This window comes from Sapajus apella, unplaced genomic scaffold (genome assembly GCF_009761245.1).
Source record: "Sapajus apella isolate SASKATOON/1434 unplaced genomic scaffold, GSC_monkey_1.0 scaffold1, whole genome shotgun sequence".
Taxonomy (NCBI): Eukaryota; Metazoa; Chordata; class Mammalia; order Primates; family Cebidae; genus Sapajus; species Sapajus apella.
The window spans coordinates 72598923-72617548 of NW_022436941.1; the positions used below are offsets into that span (position 1 = coordinate 72598923).

The 18626-nt window shown below is 38.8% G+C and overlaps 1 protein-coding gene across 1 annotated transcript in view; it reads left to right on the forward strand.

The window, feature by feature from the left end:
- TRIM23 (tripartite motif containing 23) overlaps positions 1 to 18626 on the forward strand; it is a 43958-nt gene that overhangs the window by 23048 nt on the left and 2284 nt on the right. Inside the window, exons 8-10 of the mRNA XM_032279543.1 lie at positions 13937 to 14066; positions 14597 to 14707; positions 16152 to 16276. Coding sequence (XP_032135434.1) covers positions 13937 to 14066; positions 14597 to 14707; positions 16152 to 16276 — 366 coding nt within the window. The remainder of the gene's footprint in view (positions 1 to 13936; positions 14067 to 14596; positions 14708 to 16151; positions 16277 to 18626) is intronic.

Genomic DNA, 18626 nt, shown 5'->3' on the forward strand with positions numbered 1-18626 from the left:
ACAAGGATATCCAGGACTTGAACTCAGACCTGAACCAAGCAAACCTAATAGACATTTACAGAACTCTGCACCCCAAATCCACAGAATATACATTCTTCTCAGCACCACATCACACCTACTCTAAAATTGACCACATCATTGGAAATAAATCACTCCTCAGCAAATGCAAAAGAATGGAAATTTTTCAGGTTATTTTCAGAACAATTTTTTTAATGGTTGCTTTTTCTAGATAGAATCCAAAGAAGTTCCATAGTTGGAATTTGGTTGATATATGTAAGTGTCTTTAAAGCGAAATCTCCCTGATTAAAAAATGTTCATGTGTACCATTTTGGTTTCTATTTTTAGGGGCTTTTCAAAAATTTATTTGATTTTGTTTTTACAGTTATGTGAAATGTTTATGTGATCCAGAGTCAAATGTCCAAAGCACAGTTTATTCAGAGAAGTCTAGCTTTCATGCCTGTTCCTTCTACCCTTTTTACTTCATTCCCCATAGAAAATCATTTAGAATTTTTTCTTAGTTTTAGTTATCATTATAAAAAGTGTAGAGAAATGTGTTTATGTATTTGTATGCACACTACTTGGATTTCAAAGGTGGAATACCTTACGCACTTTTTGTAGCTGCATGGTACTTCATTGTGAAGATAACCATATTTATCATTGTAAAAAGACACATAATAAAAAATTTACTGTCTCAACCATTTAAAAGTGTATAGTTCAGTATTGTTCAGTATATTCACACTGATATCCAGATATCTAGAAATTTTTTATTTTGTAAAACTGAAACTCTGTACCCTTTAAACAATTCCCCTCTGCCCCTTCTGATCAGTCCCTGGTAATCGCTATTGTATTTTCCTTTATGAATTTGACTAGATATGTCATAAAAGTGGAATCATACAGTATTTGCCTTTTTGTGGCTGGTTTATTCCACTTAGCATGTCATCAAAGTTCATCCATATTGTAGCATATGAAAGGATTTTCTTCCATTTTAAGGCTGAATAATATTCTGTTGTATATGTGATATGGCTTGGCTATGTCCCCACCCAAATCTCAACTTTAATTGTATCTCTCAGAATGCCTACATATTGTCAGAGGGACCCATGGGGAGGTAATTGAACCATGGAGGCCAGTCTTTTCCTGTGCTATTCTTGTGATAGTGAATAAGTCTCATGAGGTCTGCTGGGTTTATTGGGGGTTTCTGCTTTTGCTTCTTCCTTATTTTTCTCTTGCCATTGCCATTTAAGTAGTGTTTTTCGCCTCCTGCCATGATTCTGAGGCCTCCCCAGCCATGTGGAACTGTAAGTCTAATTAAACCTCTTTTTGTTCCCAGTTTCGGGTATGCCTTTATCAGCAGTGTGAAAATGGACGAATACAGTCAGTTGGTACCCGTAGATTGGGGCATTACTGAAAAGATACCCAAAATTGTGAAATCGACTTTGGAACTGGGTAACAGACAGGTTGAAACAGTTTGGAGGGCTAAGAAGAAGACAGGAAAATGTGGGAAAGTTTGGAACTTCCTAGGGATTTGTTGAGTGACTGACAACAATACTGGTAATGATATGGACAATGAAATCCAGGCTGAGGTGGTTTCAGATGGAGATGAGGAATTTGTTGGGAACTGGAACAAAGATGACTTTTGTTATGTTTTAGCAAAGAGACTGGTGGCATTTTGCCCCTCACCTAGAAATTTGTGGAACTTTGAACTTGAGAGAAATGATTTAGAATATCTGGCGAAAGAAATTTCTAAGCAGCAAAGCATTCAAGAGGTAACTTGGACACTGTTAAAGGCATTCAGTTTTATAAGGAAAGCAGAGGATAAAGTGTGGAAAATTTGTAGCCTGACTGTGTGATAGAAAAGAAAAACCCATTTTCTGGGGAGAAATTCAAGCCAGCTGCAGAAATTTGCATAAGTAGTAGAGTCTAATATTAATTCCTAAGACAAAGGAGAACATGTCTCTAGGCTATGTCAGAGACCTTCATGGCAGCCCTTCTTATCACAGGCTTGGAGGCCCAGGAGGAAGGGTCCTTGTGCTGTGTGTAGCCTAGGGACTTGATGCCCTGTGTGCTAGTCACTCCAGCTGTAGGTGAAAGGGGCCAACATAGAGCTTAGGCTGTGGCTTCAGAGGGTGGAATCCCCAAGCCTTGGCAGCTTCCATGTGGTATTGAGCCTATGAGTGCACAGAATTCAAGAATTTAGGTTTGGGAACCTCTGCCTAGATTTCAGAAGATGTATGGCAATGCCTGGATGCCCAGGCAAAAGTTTGCTCTAGGGGTGGGGCCCTCATGGAGAACCTCTGCTAGGGCAGTGCAGAAGGGAAATGTGGTGTTGGAGTCCCCTCACAAAGTCCCTACAGGGGCACTGCCTAGTAGAGCTGTGAGAAGAGGGCCACCATTCTCCAGACCCTAGATTGGTAGATCCACTGACAACCTGCACCATGTACCAGTAAAAGCTGCAGACACTCAATGCCAGCCTGTGAAAGCAGCTGGGAGGGAGGCTGTACCCTGCAAAGCCACAGGGCCGGAGCTGCCCAAGACCATGGTAACCCACCTCTTGCATCAGTGTAACCTGAATGTGAGACCTAGAGTCAAAGCAGATCATTTTGGAGCTTTAAAATTTGCCCTGCTGGATTTCAGACTTGCATGGGCCCTGTAACCCCTTTGTTTTGGCCAATTTCTCCCATTTGGAATGGCAGTATTTACCTACTACCTGTACCCCATTGTATCTAGGAAGTAACTAACTTGCTTCTGATTTTATAGGCTCATAGGCAGAAGGGACTTGCCTTGTCTCAGATGAGACTTTGGACTGTGGACTTCTGGGTTAATGCTGAAATAAGACTCTGGGGGACTGTTGGGAAGGCATGATTGGTTTTGAAATGTGCGGACATGAGATTTCGAGGGGCCGGGGGTGGAATGATACGCTTCAGCTGTGCCCCCACCCAAATCTCAACTTGAATTGTATCTCCTAGCATTTTCATGTGTTGTAGGAGGGACCCGGGGGGACGTAATTGAATCATAGGAACTGGTCTTTCCTTTGCTATTCTCATGATAGTGAATAAGTCTCATAAGATCTGATGGGTTTATCAGGGGTTTCCACTTTTGCTTTTTCCTCATTTTTCTCTTGCTGCCACCATGTAAGAAGTACCTTTTGCCTCCTGCCATGATTATGACGCCTCCCCAGCCATGTGGAACTGTATGTCTTTATCAACATGAAAATGGACTAATACAATATGTATACCACATTTTGTTTGTTCTTTCATCTGTTGATGGATACTTGGGTTGCTTCTACTTCTTGGTTTCCTGAGAATAGTGCTGCTGTGCAAGTGAGTGTACAAATAAAAAAAAGCAGGTCTTCAAGACCCTGCTTTTAGATCTTTTGGATATATACTGAGAAGTGAAGTTAGTAGATCATGTGGTAGTTATTTTTTAAATTTTTTAATTTTTTGAGGAATCACCATACTGTTTTCTGTAATGATTGCTCCATATTACAATTCCACCAGTGGTAGATAAGGGTGCAGTTTCTCTATATTTTCACCAGCACTTGTTATTTTCTGTTTGTTTTTGGATAGTAACCATCCTGATTGGTGTGAAATGATACCTTATTTGTATTGATACGCATATCTCTGATGACTAGTGATGACGACCATCTCTCCATATAATTGTTGGCCATCTGTATGTTGCCTTCAATGTGTCTGTTTCCATCCTTTGGCTACTTTTTGATTGTGTTGACTTTTTTGGCGTTGAATTGTAGGAGTTCTTTATATATTCTGGATATTAATTCCCTGTTAGAGCTGTGACTTTCAAATATTTTCTCCCATTCCAAGGTCAATTTTTCACTCTGTTGATTGTGTTGTTTCATGCACTAAAATTTTAAATTTGATGTAGACTCATTTATCTATTTTTGCCTTTTTTTTTTTTTAACTGTGCTTTTGATATCATGTCCATGAAGTCATTCTCAAATGCAATGTCATGGGGCTTTTCCTCTTATTTATTTATTTTTTTCTAGGAGTTTTGTGGTTTGGTGTCTTAAGTTTGTGGCTTTAATCCACTTGGAGTTAATTTTTGTAGGTGGTGTCAGATACATCACATCCTTTTGCATGTAGATATCCAATTTCCCCAGCATCATTTTTTTGATGAGACTGTCTTTTCATTGCATGGTCCTGGCACCCTTGTTGACGATTATGTGACCCTCTACCTGAGAGTTCATTTCTGGGCTCTCCTATTTTGTTGGTTTGTATGTCTCATCTTTTCGTGCTACTATGACATAGTGTTCGTTACTGTAGTTGATGTGGTTTGGATCTGTGTCCATGCCCAAATCTCATGTCCAGTTGTGATCCCATTGTTGAGGTGGGGCCTGGTTGGAGGTGATTGAATCATGGGGGCAGTTTCTCACGAATAGTTCAGTATTGTAACCCTTGATACTGTCCTTCCCATAATAGGTGAGTTCTCATGAGATCTGGTCTTTTAAAAGTTTGTAGCACCTCCCACCTCCCCCTTGGTCTTACTTCTGCCATGTGAAATGCCCCACTCCCTCTTTGCTTTCCTCCATGATTGTATGATTCCAGAGGCTTTCCTTGAAGCTGAGCTGATGCTTCCTGTACAGCCTGTGGAATTGTGAGCCAATTCAACTGATCTTTATAAATTACCCAGTCTCAGGTATTTCTTTATAGCAATGCAAAAACAGAATAATACATTAGCTTTGTAATGTATTTTGAAGTCAGGAAGTGTGAGTCCTCCAATTTTGTTCTTTTTCAAAATTGTTTTGACTATTCAGGGTCACTGTAGCTTCTGTATAAATTTTAGCTTATTTTTTTTCTATCTCTGCAAAAAACATGATTGGGATTTTGATAGCTATTGCATTGAATCTATGTAGATTACTTGGGGTAGTATTCACATCTTAATATTATGTCTTTCAATACATAGACATGGAATGTTTATGTGTTTATTTTAGCAATGTTTTATAGTTTTTGTAGTTTTTACTGTACAAGTCTTTAAACATTTTGGTTAGGTGTATGCTTACATATTAGGTTGGTGCAAAAGCAATTGTGGTTTTTGCCATTAAAAGTACTAGCAAAAGCCACAGTTACATTTGCACCAACATCGTATCTTAACAAGTTTTTCACCATTTTGTTTGTTTATTCCTAAGTATCTTAAACTTCCTTTTCTCTACACGTTCAAAGAAACTTCTTTAGTCATGAACTATAAAAATGACCTCTGAAAGTATACTTTTGATGTTATTGTAAGTAGAACTGTTTTCGTAATTTCCCTTTTGGATTTTTAAGTATATAGAAATGCAACTGATTTTTGTTTGGATTCTATATCCTGAAACTTTGTTAACTGTATTCTTTTTTTTTTTTTGTATTTTAGGTTTGGGGGTACATGTGATGAACATGCAAAATTGTTGCATAGCTATACATGTGGCAGTGTGATTTGCTGCCTTCCTCCCCCTCACCTATATCTGGCATTTCTCCCCATGCCATCCCTCCCAACTCGCCACCCCCACTGTCCCTCCCCTATTTCCCCCCAACAGACCCCAGTATGTAGTGCTCCCCTCCCTGTGTCCATGTGTTCTCATTGTTCAACACCCGCCTATGAGTGAGAACATGTGGTGTTTGATTTTCTGCTCCTGTGTCAGTTTGCTGAGAGTGATGGCTTCCAGGTTCATCCATGTCCCTACAAAGGACACGAACTCATCGTTTTTGATGGCTGCGTAATATTCCATGGTGTATATGTGCCACACTTTCCCTGTCCAGTCTATCATCGATGGGCATTTGGGTTGTTTCCAGGTCTTTGCTATTGTAAACTGCGCTGCAATGAACATTCGTGTGCATGTGTCCTTATAGTAGAATGATTTATAATCCTTTGGATATACACCCAGTAATGGGATTGCTGGGTCAAATGGAATTTCTATTTCTAGGTCCTTGAGGAAATGCCACACTGTCTTCCACAATGGTCGGACTAATTTACACTCCCACCAACAGTGTAAAAGTGTTCCTATTTCTCTACATCCTCTCCAGCCTCTGTTGTCTCCAGATTTTTTAATGATCGCCATTCTAACTGGTGTGAGATGGTATCTCAGTGTAGTTTTGCTTTGCATTTCTCTAATGACCAGTGATGATGAGCATTTTTTCATATGTTTGTTGGCCTCATGTATGTCTTCTTTTGTAAAGTGTCTGTTCATATCCTTTGCCCACTTTTGAATGGGCTTGTTTGTTTTGTTCTTGTAAATCTGTTTTAGTTCTTTGTAAGTTCTGGATATCAGCCCTTTGTCAGATGGGTAAACTGCAAAAATTTTTTTCCCATTCTGTTGGTTGCCGATTCACTCTAATGACTGTTTCATTTGCCGTGCAGAAGCTGTGGAGTTTGATTAGGTCCCATTTGTCTATTTTGGCTTTTGTTGCCAATGCTTTTGGTGTTTTGGCCATGAAGTCCTTGCCTATGCCTACGTCCTGAATGGTTTTGCCTAGATTTTCTTCTAGGGTTTTTATGGTGTTAGGTCTTATGTTTAAGTCTTTAATCCATTTGGAGTTAATTTTATTGTAAGGTGTCAGGAAGGGGTCCAGTTTCTGCTTTCTGCACATGGCTAGCCAGCTTTCTCAACACCATTTATTGAACAGGGAATCCTTTCCCCATTGCTTGTTTTTGTCAGGTTTGTCAAAGGTCAGATGTTTGTAGATATGTTGTGTTGCCTCCGAGGCCTCTGTTCTGTTCCATTTGTCTGTATCTCTATTTTGGTACCAGTACCATGCTGTTTTGATTACTGTAGACTTGTAGTATAGTTTGAAGTCCTGTAGTGTGATGCCTCCTGCTTTGTTCTTTTTGCTTAAAATTGACTTGGCTATGCAGGCTGTCTTTTGGTTCCATATGAAGTTTAAGGTGTTTTTTTCCAGTTCTGTGAAGCAGGTCATTGATAGCTTGATGGGGATAGCGTTGAATCTGTAAATTACTTCGGTCAGTATGGCCATTTGCATGATATTGATTCTTCCTAACCATGAACATGGAATGTTTCTCCATCTGTTTGTATCCTCTCTTATTTCGTTGAGCAGTGGTCTGTAGTTCTCCTTGAAGAGGTCCTTTACATTCCTTTTTAGTTGTATTGCTAGGTATTTTATTCTCTTTGTAGCAATTGTGAATGGCAGGTCATTCTTGATGTGGCTCTCTTTAAGTCTGTTATTGGTATATAGGAATGCTTGTGATTTTTGCACATTGATTTTGTATCCTGAGACTTTGCTGAAGTTGCTTATCAGTTTCAGGAGACTTTGGGCTGTTACAATGGGGTCTTCTAGATATACAATCATGTCGTCTGCAAATAGAGACAATTTGATTTCTGCCTTTCCTATTTGAATACCATTTATTTATTTTTCTTGCCTGATTGCTCTGGCTAGAACTTCCAGTATTATATTGAATAGGAGTGGTGAGAGAGGGCATCCTTGTCTAGTGCCTGATTTCAAAGGGAATGCTTCCAGTTTTTGCCCATTCAGTATGATATTGGCTGTTGGTTTGTCATAAATAGCTTTTATTATTTTGAGATATGTTCCGTCAATACGTAGTTAATTGAGAGTTTTTAGCATAAAGGGCTGTTGAATTTTGTCAAAGGCCTTCTCTGCATCAATTGAGATAATCATGTGGTTTTTGTCTTTGGTTCTGTTTATGTGGTGAATTACGTTTATGGACTTGCGTATGTTGAACCAGCCTTGCATCCCTAGGATGAATCCTACTTGATCATGGTGGATAAGCTTTTTGATGTGCTGTTTCAGTCGGCTTGCCAGTATTTTATTGAAGATTTTTGCATCTATGTTCATCATGGATATTGGCCTGAAGTTTTCTTTTCTTGTTGAGTCTCTGCCGGGTTTTGATATCAGGATGATGTTGGTCTCATAAAATGATTTGGGAAGGATTCCCTCTTTTTGGATTATTTGGAATAGTTTCAGAAGGAATGGTACCAGCTCCTTTTTGTATGTCTGGTAGAATTTGGCTGTGAACCTGTCTGGTCTTGGGCTTTTTTTGGGTGGTAGGCTCTTAATTGTTGCCTAAACTTCAGACCTTGTTATTGGTCTATTCAGGGTTTCGACTTCTTCCTGGTTTAGGCTTGGGAGGAGGCAAGTGTCCAGGAATTTATCCATTTCTTCCAGGTTTACTAGTTTATGTGCATAGAGTTGTTTGTAATACTCTCTGATGATGGTTTGAATTTCTGTGGAATCTGTGGTGATATCCCCTTTATCATTTTTTATTGCATCAATTTGGTTATTCTCTCTTTTCTTTTTTATTAATCTGGCTAGTGGTCTATTTTGTTGATCTTTTTGAAAAAGCAGCTCCTTGATTTATTGATTTTTTGAAAGGTTTTTTGTGTCTCTATCTCCTTCAGTTCTGCTCTGATCTTAGTTATTTCTTTTCTTCTACTAGGTTTTGAGTTTTATTGATCTTGCTCCTCTAGCTCTTTCAATTTTGATGATAGGGTGTCAATTTTAGATCTCTCCTTTCTTCTCATGTGGTCACTGATTGCTATATATTTTCCTCTAGAGACCGCTTTAAATGTGTCCCAGAGGTTCTGGTATGTTGTGTCTTCATTCTCGTTGGTTTCGAAGAATGTCTTTATTTCTGCCTTCATTTCATTGTTTATCCAGTCAAACATTCAAGAGCAAGTTGTTCAGTTTCCATGAGGCTGTGCGGTTCTGAGTTAGTTTTTGAATTCTGAGTTCTAACTTGATTGCACTGTGGTCTGAGAGACTGTTTGTTATGATTTCTGTTCTTTTGCATTTGCTGAGGAGCGATTTGCTTCCAATTATGTGGTCAATTTTAGAGTAGGTGTGATGTGGTGCTGAGAAAATGTACATTCTGTGGATTTGGAGTGGAGAGTTCTGTAAATGTTTATTAGATTTGCTTGTCCCAGGTCTGAGTTCAAGTCCTGCATATCCTTGTTAATTTTCCGTCTGGTTGATCTGTCTAATATTGACAATGGGGTGTTAAAGTCTCCCACTATAATTGTGTGGGAGTATAAGTCTCTTTGTAAGTCATTTAAGACTTGCCTTATGTATCTGGGTGCTCCTGTATTGGGTGCGTATATATTTAGGATCATTAGCTCTTCTTGTTGCATTGATCCTTTTACCATTATGTAGTGTCCTTTTTTGTCTCTTTTGATCTTTGTTGGTATAAAGTCTATTTTATCAGAGACGAGAATTGGAACTCCTCCTTTTTTTTTTGCCCTCCATTTGCTTGTTAAATCTTTCTTCATCCCTTTACTTTGAGCCTTTGTGTATCCTTGCATGTGAGATGGGTTTCCTGGATACAGCACAATGATGGGTTTTGGCTTTTTATCCCATTTTCCAGTGTGTGTCTTTTGATTGGGGCATTTAGTCCATTTATGTTTAGGGTTAATATTGTTATGTGTGAATTTGATCCTGCCATTTTGATAATAGCTGGCTGTTTTGCCCATTAGTTGATATAGATTCTTTATTGTGTTGATGTTCTTTACCATTTGGTTTATTTTTGGAGTGGCTGGTACTGGTTGTTCCTTTCTATGTGTAGAGCCTCTTTTAGGAGCTCCTGTAAAGCAGGCCTGGTGGTGATGAAATCTCTGAGTACTTGCTTGTTCGCAAAGGATTTTATTTTTCCTTCACTTGTGAAGCTTAGTTGGGCTGGATAGGAGATTATGGGTTGAAAGTTCTTTTCTTTAAGGATGTTGAATATTGGCCCCCACTCTCTTCTGGCTTGTGGGGTTTCTGCTAAGAGATCTTTTGTGAGTCTGATGGGCTTCCCTTTGTGGGTAAGCTGACCTTTTTCTCTGGCTGCCCTTAGCATTTTCTGCTTCATTTCAACCCTGGTGAATCTGACAATTATGTGCCTTGTGGTTGCTCTTCTTGACGAATATCTTTGCGGTATTTCCTGGACTTGAATATTGGCCTGCCTTGCTAGGTTGGGGAAGTTTTCCTGGATAATATCCTGAAGAGTATTTTCTAGCTTGGATTCATTCTCTTCGTCACATTCAGGCACACCTATCAAACGTAGATTAGGTCTTTTCACATAGTCCCACATTTCTTGGAGACTTTGTTCATTCCTTTTTACCCTTTTTTCTCTAATCTTACCTTCCCGTTTTATTTCATTGAGTTGATCTTCGACCTGTGGATATCCTTTCTTCTGCTTGGTCAATTCGGCTGTTGATACTTGTACATGCTTCGCGAAGTTCTCGTGTTGTGTTTTCAGCTCCATCAATTCACTTACATTCCTCTCTAAGTTGTCCATTCTCGTTAGCATTTCGTTCAGTCTTTTTTCAGCATTCTTAGTTTCTTTGCATTGGGTTAGAACATGTTCTTTTAGCTCATGGAAGTTCCTTATTACCTACCATCTGAAGTCTGATTCTGTCATTTCATCACACTCGTTCTCCATCCAGCCTTGTTTCTTTATTGGTGAGGAGTTGTCATCTCTTGTAGGAGGAGAGGTGTTCTGGTTTAGGGTGTTTTCATCCTTTTTGTGCTGGTTTCTTCCCATCTTTCTGGATTTATCCATCTGTTGTCTTTGTAGTTGCTGACTTTCAGTTTGGGTCTCTGAGTGGACGTCTAATTTGTTGATAATGAAGTTGTTTCTGTTTCTTAGTTTTCCTTCTAACAGTCTGGCCCCTCTGCTGTAGGGCTGCTGAAGTCCACTGCAGGACCTGATTGCCTGGGGATCACCTGCAGCAGCTGCAGTACAGTAACGGTTGCTACCAGTTTCTTTTTCTGCTATCTTTGTCCCAGAAGGATACCTGCTAAATGTCAGTCTGATCTGTCCTTTTTGAGATGACTCTGGATATACTGGGGTCAGGGAGCTGCTTAAGGAGACAGTCTGTCCTTTACATGAGCTCAAGTGCTCAGTTGTGAGCTCCATTTTTCATTCAGGGCTGCTGGGCAGATATGTTTAGGTCTGCTGCAGCAGAACTCATAAATACCTTTTTTTTTTCCCCAGGTGCTCTGTCCCAGGTAATTAGGGCTTTATGAGGTTCTATTGTGCTGCTGCCTTTTTTTCAGGGCTGCCCTGCACAGCAATGAGGCAGCCTCGTCACTGTCTGCCTGCAGAGGCTTTGCTGAGCTGCTGTGGGCTCCACCCAGCTGTTGTGTGAACTTCCCTGCAGTCCTGTTTATATGGGTGTAGTTAGAACTGTCTCAGCATTGGTGGCCCGCCTCTGTAATGGCGGACTCTTGTTGTAATGGCAGGTTGCCTTGGCAGCAGCGGGTTGCCTCGGCAACAGCGGGCAGCCTCAGCAATGGCGGAATGCCTCTGTAGTGGTAGAGTGCCTCGGCAATGGCGGAGGCCCCTCACCCACTGAGCTGGACCGTCTCGGTTTCAGCTGTGCTTGCCGTGAAACTCTCAATCCAAAGATTTTCTGTTTGCTGTTCTTTTGTGGGGGTGGGAACAGCCGAGTCTGATCACCTGGCTCCCTGGCTCAGAGCCTTTTGGTTTTTAATTGAACGGTGGACTCTCTCCCAGGTGTTCCATTTGCCTTTTGAAAAGACGCCAAGGTCTTTGTGATTTCCCTTGCGTTGCCAGCTTAAACAGCGGCGTGGGGCGTTTTTTTTTTTTTTTTTTTGCCTGGGAATCTCCTGGCCTGGCTCCCTGTTTCAGACCCCTTTTTAGACAGATGAATGGGCGACTGCGCCTTCCAGGGGCTCCAATTGCCTGCTAAAAGGGCACCCGGACCAGTGTATTTTGTACGGAGAACTGCCGTGCCAGGGCGCCACAAATCAGCTGCGCGGGCCAAAACAGCCTTGGTGACCGAAACAGCCGTGCCGGCGACCCGTGGGGCTCCTCCACCTGGGAATCTCCTGGTCTTGGGCAATAAAAAGCCATCTGGAAGTGTGGCGTCCACTCACCCTCTGCGCTTTCACTGGGAGCTGCAATCCTGAGCTGTTCCTAAACGGCCATCTTGGATCCGGATCGGAAAATCAATCTTCCTTTTTTTTTTCTTGATGGTTTCCTTTGTTTTTCACTTTCAGAAACTGCCACCTTCATAACCACTACAACAACAAAAATTTATATATGCCACAGTGAGAGCATAACTCATCCCAGTTTCCCTTAATTCAAGTCACTTGAAGTTAGCTACTCAGTTTGGCTGACATTCTTTTGATGTTCAATATTGGTGATCTGAACATTATGTTAATCCTTCCTAATTTCTTCAATAAAATAGTTATCTCGCTGCAAACTACAATCAAATTAATATGGTTTAAAGTGTCAAAATATTTATTTCCATGGCTGTATTCTTTCTAATAGGTGTTTTTGTGTAGATTGTTCAGGATTTTCTATATACAAGATCATGTCATCTGTGAAGAGATATAATTTTACATCTTCCTTTACAATTTGGATGTCTTTTATTATTTTTCTTGCCTAATTGCTCTGTGGGCATCTTCTTGTTGTTCTTTATCTTAGAGAAGTAGCTTTCAGTTTTTTGAGTATCATGTTAGCTGTGGGCATTTCATAGCTCGTATATGTTACAGTGAGGCAGTTTCCTTCTATTCCTAGTTTGTTGAATGTTTTTATTGTGAAAGGGTATTGAATTTTGTCAAGCGGTTTTTCAGCAACTATTGAGATGATTATGTGTTTTTTTTTTTTTAATCTCATTCTATGTATTGCCCTGATCAATGATGAGTAATCCTTGCCTTCTGTATAAATCCCATTTGGTCATGGTGTACCAAATGGTTTTTTAATGTGTTGTGGAATTCAGTTTGCTAGTATTTTGTAGTTTCCTCCTGGTTGCACCTCAGCCTCACTGTGTCGAGTATGGGGAAGGGCAGGGATGAGTGCACAGAATACCCTGAATTTTATTACCCCTTTCACTGGAATGCCTTCTTGGTTATATGGCCTGGTGCTGTAGCTTCTTAACTGTTCTCTAGAGTTCTCACAGAAGTAATTCTGTTCCATATATTGTTTTATTTCTGAGTTGTATAACTGGACTTAAGTATAGCTTTGGAGCCATCGTGTAGATGGTAATTAAAGCTTGTGAAGAGAATGAAAATATGTAGAATGAGAAGAGGGCTTCATACAGACCCTCAAGAATACCAACATTTAAGAGGCGGATAAAAGAAAAAGGAGCATCCAAAAATGGGGTAAAACCAAACTCGGGAAATTTTATATCATAAAAGCCAAGCAAAGAGTGCTCAAAGGAATAAGCAGAAATAACACATATATGTTAGCAACTGTTGTAAGGACTTTTTATTAAAAATTAATCCTTTCAAGAATCCTATGTAAATTTTGTACTATTTTAGTCCTCCTTTTATGAAAGAAGGGAAGCAGAGAAATCATGCAGCTAGTAATATATAAAAATGTTCATTATAGTATTATTAGTGATATCATAAAATCAGAAATTACCTAAAATCTACCAGTTGGGGGTTTGGTTAAATTGTGGTTTATGGAATGTAAAGAAGCCATTAAAAGAAAAAAGTTGGTCCATATTTATTGAAAGTATTCTGTAATATACTGTTGAGTGAAACATGTTAGTTGTAATGTGTGGGTGATACTTTTTAAAGAAAGTTTCTCGTGTTTGTGTATGTTGGCCAGTATGTGCATGGGAAAGTATCTGGAGGGATATACGTCAGATTCCTAGTGAAAATTTTTGGGAATTGAGCAGCAATTTTCTTTTTAATTAATTTAGCCCTTTTGTAAGGTGTTTTAGTATAGCATAAAAACATGCTTAAATAAGATTTAAAGAGGATTCATTTGAGTTAGAAAATCTGAGAAAATTAAGTAAATGTGTGTATTCTGTTATACAAAGACAATCTGGTCAGTTTTACTAAGGAAATATTTAGCTATGGGGAAGGAATTCATCTTAAGATAAAACTCAGGATTTTGAGGAATACAACTCAGATTGCAATGGTTGAGGAATGAATAGGAAATGTAGAAATAATAAAGGTGCTAAATGCTGTTACTTTCTAACTGTATGTCAAATTAAAAATATTTTAAAATATTTAAATTATAGGATAATCGAGTTCACATTGGACCAAAAATGGAAATTCGGGTCGTTACATTAGGATTGGATGGTGCTGGAAAAACCACTATCTTGTTTAAGTTAAAACAGGATGAATTCATGCAGCCCATTCCAACAATTGGTAAGTATTAATATTGGTTTTTACCTTAAAGGACATTTAATAGACAAACCCTAGCTTACAGCCGAGTGCTTGTGGTCTTATTTGATACTAGTCTGTCATGGTGGTAGGCTCTTTTCTGGCTCTAAGACATCAGCATCTCAGAGAAAAAATGCAAGATTGTGTGGCCATGGGAATGAAATGTGGTTGGGGATAAAAAGAAGAAACAGCATTTGTGGGACAGTTTGAAGGAATAGAAGATTGGTGATCCTGGCTGAGGGTGTGGGGTTGGGGGCAGTAGTGCAACAGAGCTCGAAGATACATGGATCCCAAAGTCCTAAGGACCTTGGTGGAGGTTTAGAGGGCTAGGAGCTGTTACAGGTATTCACTCTCCATGTAGGAGTAGGAATGGGGTTGATTAGGCTTCAGTAGATATTGCTGCATATAGATAATTGATAAATCACAATTATACACGGGGATTTTCTGTGTTTGATGTGTCATTCATTGTAAATGTAAATATAGTATAAAAGTTAACTTTTTTTTTTTTTAAACAGGTTTTAATGTGGAAACTGTAGAATATAAAAATCTAAAATTCACTATTTGGGATGTAGGTGGAAAACACAAATTAAGACCATTGTGGAAACATTATTACCTCAATACTCAAGGTGAGAGTTAAAAATGACATTAATTTTTCACATTTTTAGGATGACAGTTTTCAGTGTACTGATGTGACTAGCAGAGCTGATATTTATGATTAAATCCTTGACTATACACTTAAGTATTAGTGGCTAGTTCCTTATCTTATAAAAAACGAAAGTAAAAAGATTAGCATATGTACTTTTAGTTTATTCCTGATAAACCATTATTACAGAAATAAACCAGATGTAGCTTAGATACTTAGGCAGTTAAGAGTATTCTTGCTTCTCTTAACAGAATACATATTATCAGTATTATATGGGTGTGATTGCTGGCAATGTAGTGGTATAAAGTTGAATTTATGGTGTATGATTCTGCTGCTCAATTCAGTTAAAGTCAACATTTATCCCATTATAATCTCACAATAGCCCCACTCCCACATTTCTTTCATAAATAGTGGTTACCTGCAAAAGAACTTACAGTGGCTTGCTTTTGACCAAATGGTATTATATCATATACTCTACATAGGTTTTAGTCACATTTGGGTTCTATTCTACACTTTTGCCTCATAGACCCCAACCTAAAGCTATGCCTCCTATTCTGTATGTTATCCTGCTTTGTACCAAGATGAGAGACTGAATAATTATTTTTACTTTGGGATTTTTGATATTTAGTATGAGTCATAATTAATAGTTTGTTTTTTTTTTTTTTTTTGAGACAGAATCTTGCTTTGTTGCCCAGGCAGGAGTACAGTGGTGCGATTGTAGCTCACTGCCATCTCTGCCTCCTGGGTTCAAGCAAGCCTCCCACCGTTGCCTTCTAAGTAGCTGGGACTACAGGTATATGCCACCACATTCAGCTAATTTTTAATTTTTTTTTTGTAAAGACAAGGTCTCACTATATTGCCCAAGGGTCTCAAACTCCTGAGCTCAAGTGATCCTCCCACTTTGGCCTCCCAAAGTGCTGGGATTATAGGTGTCAGCCACTGTGCCCCGCAAAAATGGAATTTTGAATATGAGGAATGGTTGAAAGTATGGGGATACTTAACTTAGAGACAATACTTTGCAGAGAGAAAAATGGTGATAGTTTTTATCTTTTAGTCTTTTATTTGAAGACAAAATATTGCAAAAGTAGTATTCAAAGAACAAGTAGCATCAGTAGGTAGAAGATCATGAGGTGTATTTTGAAATTCATTATGTAAAAAATGTTCCTTGATATACAGACCAGTTTGCATTTGATAGAGCAAGTGTTGTAAATCCTGTAGATCGGGAAACTAAACCTGAGAAGTTAATGTGAACTACCTGAAATCATACTGTTCATTATTTGCAGGTGCCCCTGCCATACTAGGCAGCCTGTTTGAAAATGATGATGGTAGACACTCTAACCATAATATAATAATGATATCATTAAATATTTGGTCCATTTACTGAACTTTAGCACGTGACTAATTAGTATTTTTGTTTTTTTGTGTAGCTGTTGTGTTTGTTGTAGATAGCAGCCATAGAGACAGAATTAGTGAAGCACACAGTGAACTTGCAAAGTTGTTAACGGAAAAAGAACTCCGAGATGCTCTGCTCCTGATTTTTGCTAACAAACAGGTAATGCATTTTTATACTGGAATACTTATTTTAGTAGTTTTGTGCATTCCATGTCATAAGGCAACTGGAAATATTTCAGAAAATCAATTCCACAGACATTTATAAAGTTTCTTCGTATATTTTGAGTACACCAATGTGAAAAATGCTGTGTTGGGTACCTGGAAGTATACAAAATAGAAATAAGGTAGTTCATGCTCACCAGAAACTCCTGGGTATGCATATGAACACATAAGTGAGATTCAAATACAAAGAAAACTGATAAGTGACTTCAATAACAGAATGTTACAGGGAATTAAGAGAGTAGTTTTAAATGTGGCATGTTGTAAGATTGTAAAATTTAGGATTTGAGCTGAAATTATGGATGAGGCTGAGTCAATATGTGAAAGGAAGAACATTACATAGATGATAATAGCATGAATGTTTTTAGTCTAGGATGTCAGGTGCAGATATTCTAGAGAATCTAGAATAACAGACAAGGCCATGCTGTAAAGCCCTGAGAGAGCTAGACTGAGAAATTTAGGTTTTATTCTATGAGCAAAGAGGAATCATCAAAATGTTCTGGACTAGTGGGCAATAAGATCTTATCAGTGTTTTAATACTATAATTCTAGGGGTAGAGTGAATCAGGGCAAATGACTACAGACAGGGAGATTCAGTAAATTACTTAAATAATTCAAGTGAGCATTAACAAGACTCCAAATTAGAGAAATAGAAAGGTAGAGGCAGATGGAAAAGACTTTGAGGTAGAATTGGTGACTGAATGGCCAGGATGAAGGACTGGGAGTAGCCGAAGATTCCTAGTCCGTGAGCCTAACTTTCTAGGAGGATGAGATGCCTTTAAGTAGAGGTAATAGAAGGAGAGTAGAAGTGGAGTAGAGAGATGTCATGGAAGGGGAAGAATAGGATGAAGAATAAAGAATGTTCCCCGTAATAAAAAAAGGCAAACTATTAAGAACTGGTATATTTAACACATTCAAATAAATCAGTAAGTGTTCCTTGATATACAGACCAGTTTGCATTTGATAGAGCAAGTGTTGTAAATCCTGTCATAGATGGGGAAACTAAACCTGAGAAGTTATGTAAACTACTTGAAATCGTACTGTTCATTATTTGTAGGTGCCCCTTCCATAGTAGGCAGCCTGTGTGAAAATATCATTTTCTGCTCATCAGATAAAGATTAAAGTGTTTTGTAATCTTCAGACTTACATACACCATTATTAGTATTTTTGAGACTGAGTCTTGCCCTGTCTCCCAGGCTGGAGTGTGGTGGCACTCTGCTCACTGCAACCTCCCTGTCCTAGGTTCAAGCAACTCTCTTGCCTCAGTCTCCTAAGTGGCTGGGATTGCAGGTGCTTGCCACCATGCCCAGCTAATTTTTGTATTTTTAGTAGAGACAGGGTTTCACCATGTTGGTCAGGCTAGTCTCAAACTCATGACCTCAAGTGATCTGCCCGCTTCAGCCTCCCAAAGTGCTGGGATTACAGGTGTGAGCCACTGCACTGGGCCAAATTCCATACACTTTCAATGTGATACATTTTACTCCTTCAGTAAGATGGGATTTTTAATCTGATATAGTAAAAATATTTTCTAATTGTATGATTTCTTAAATAAGTACACCTCACTCTTGGTGGGTTATTAAACTGAGACATTTTCTTGGAGGACAATTTGGCAATACTCATCAAAGTCCTTTACCCTGCCATTCTGCCTCTATGTATCTGGTAGACAAATATCCAAAGGTCATCCCACAGATAATTTTGCAAATACACATAAATGTATGTCAACTCTTGTTTGTGTATGTATGTTTATGTATGTACGTGTGTGTATATATATGGATTTGTAATAGCATATAAGCACAAAACTTCAATCTGAACATTCAGTATAGGACTGGTTAAATTGTTGTATCCTCACAATGGAAGGGAATTCTGATATTAAAAATAATGCAGATAATCTGTGCTGATAATGGAAAAATATCTTCAAAATGTTTATGTAAAAAACAAAAAACCAACCCTGCAAGTTATAGAAAGTCTAAACTATGTTACTCTTTGTGTTTATTTGCATGAACATGCATGGAAATTTTCTGGAAAAATATGTTGTTACTGGTGGTTGCTCCTGGGGCAGTGGGTGTTTAGAGTGGGAATGTAGTGAACTCTTCGATATATAACCCTATTTATAAACCATTTATTAAGGTTTTCATGTGTTAATTTTTATTTTAAGTTGATGCCTTATAATTACTTAGGCCGGGTGCAGTGGCTTGCACCCGTAATCCCTGCACTTTGGGAGGCCAAGATGGGTGGATCACTTGAGGTCAGGTGTTCGAGAGCAGCCTGGCTAACATGGTAAAACCCTGCTTC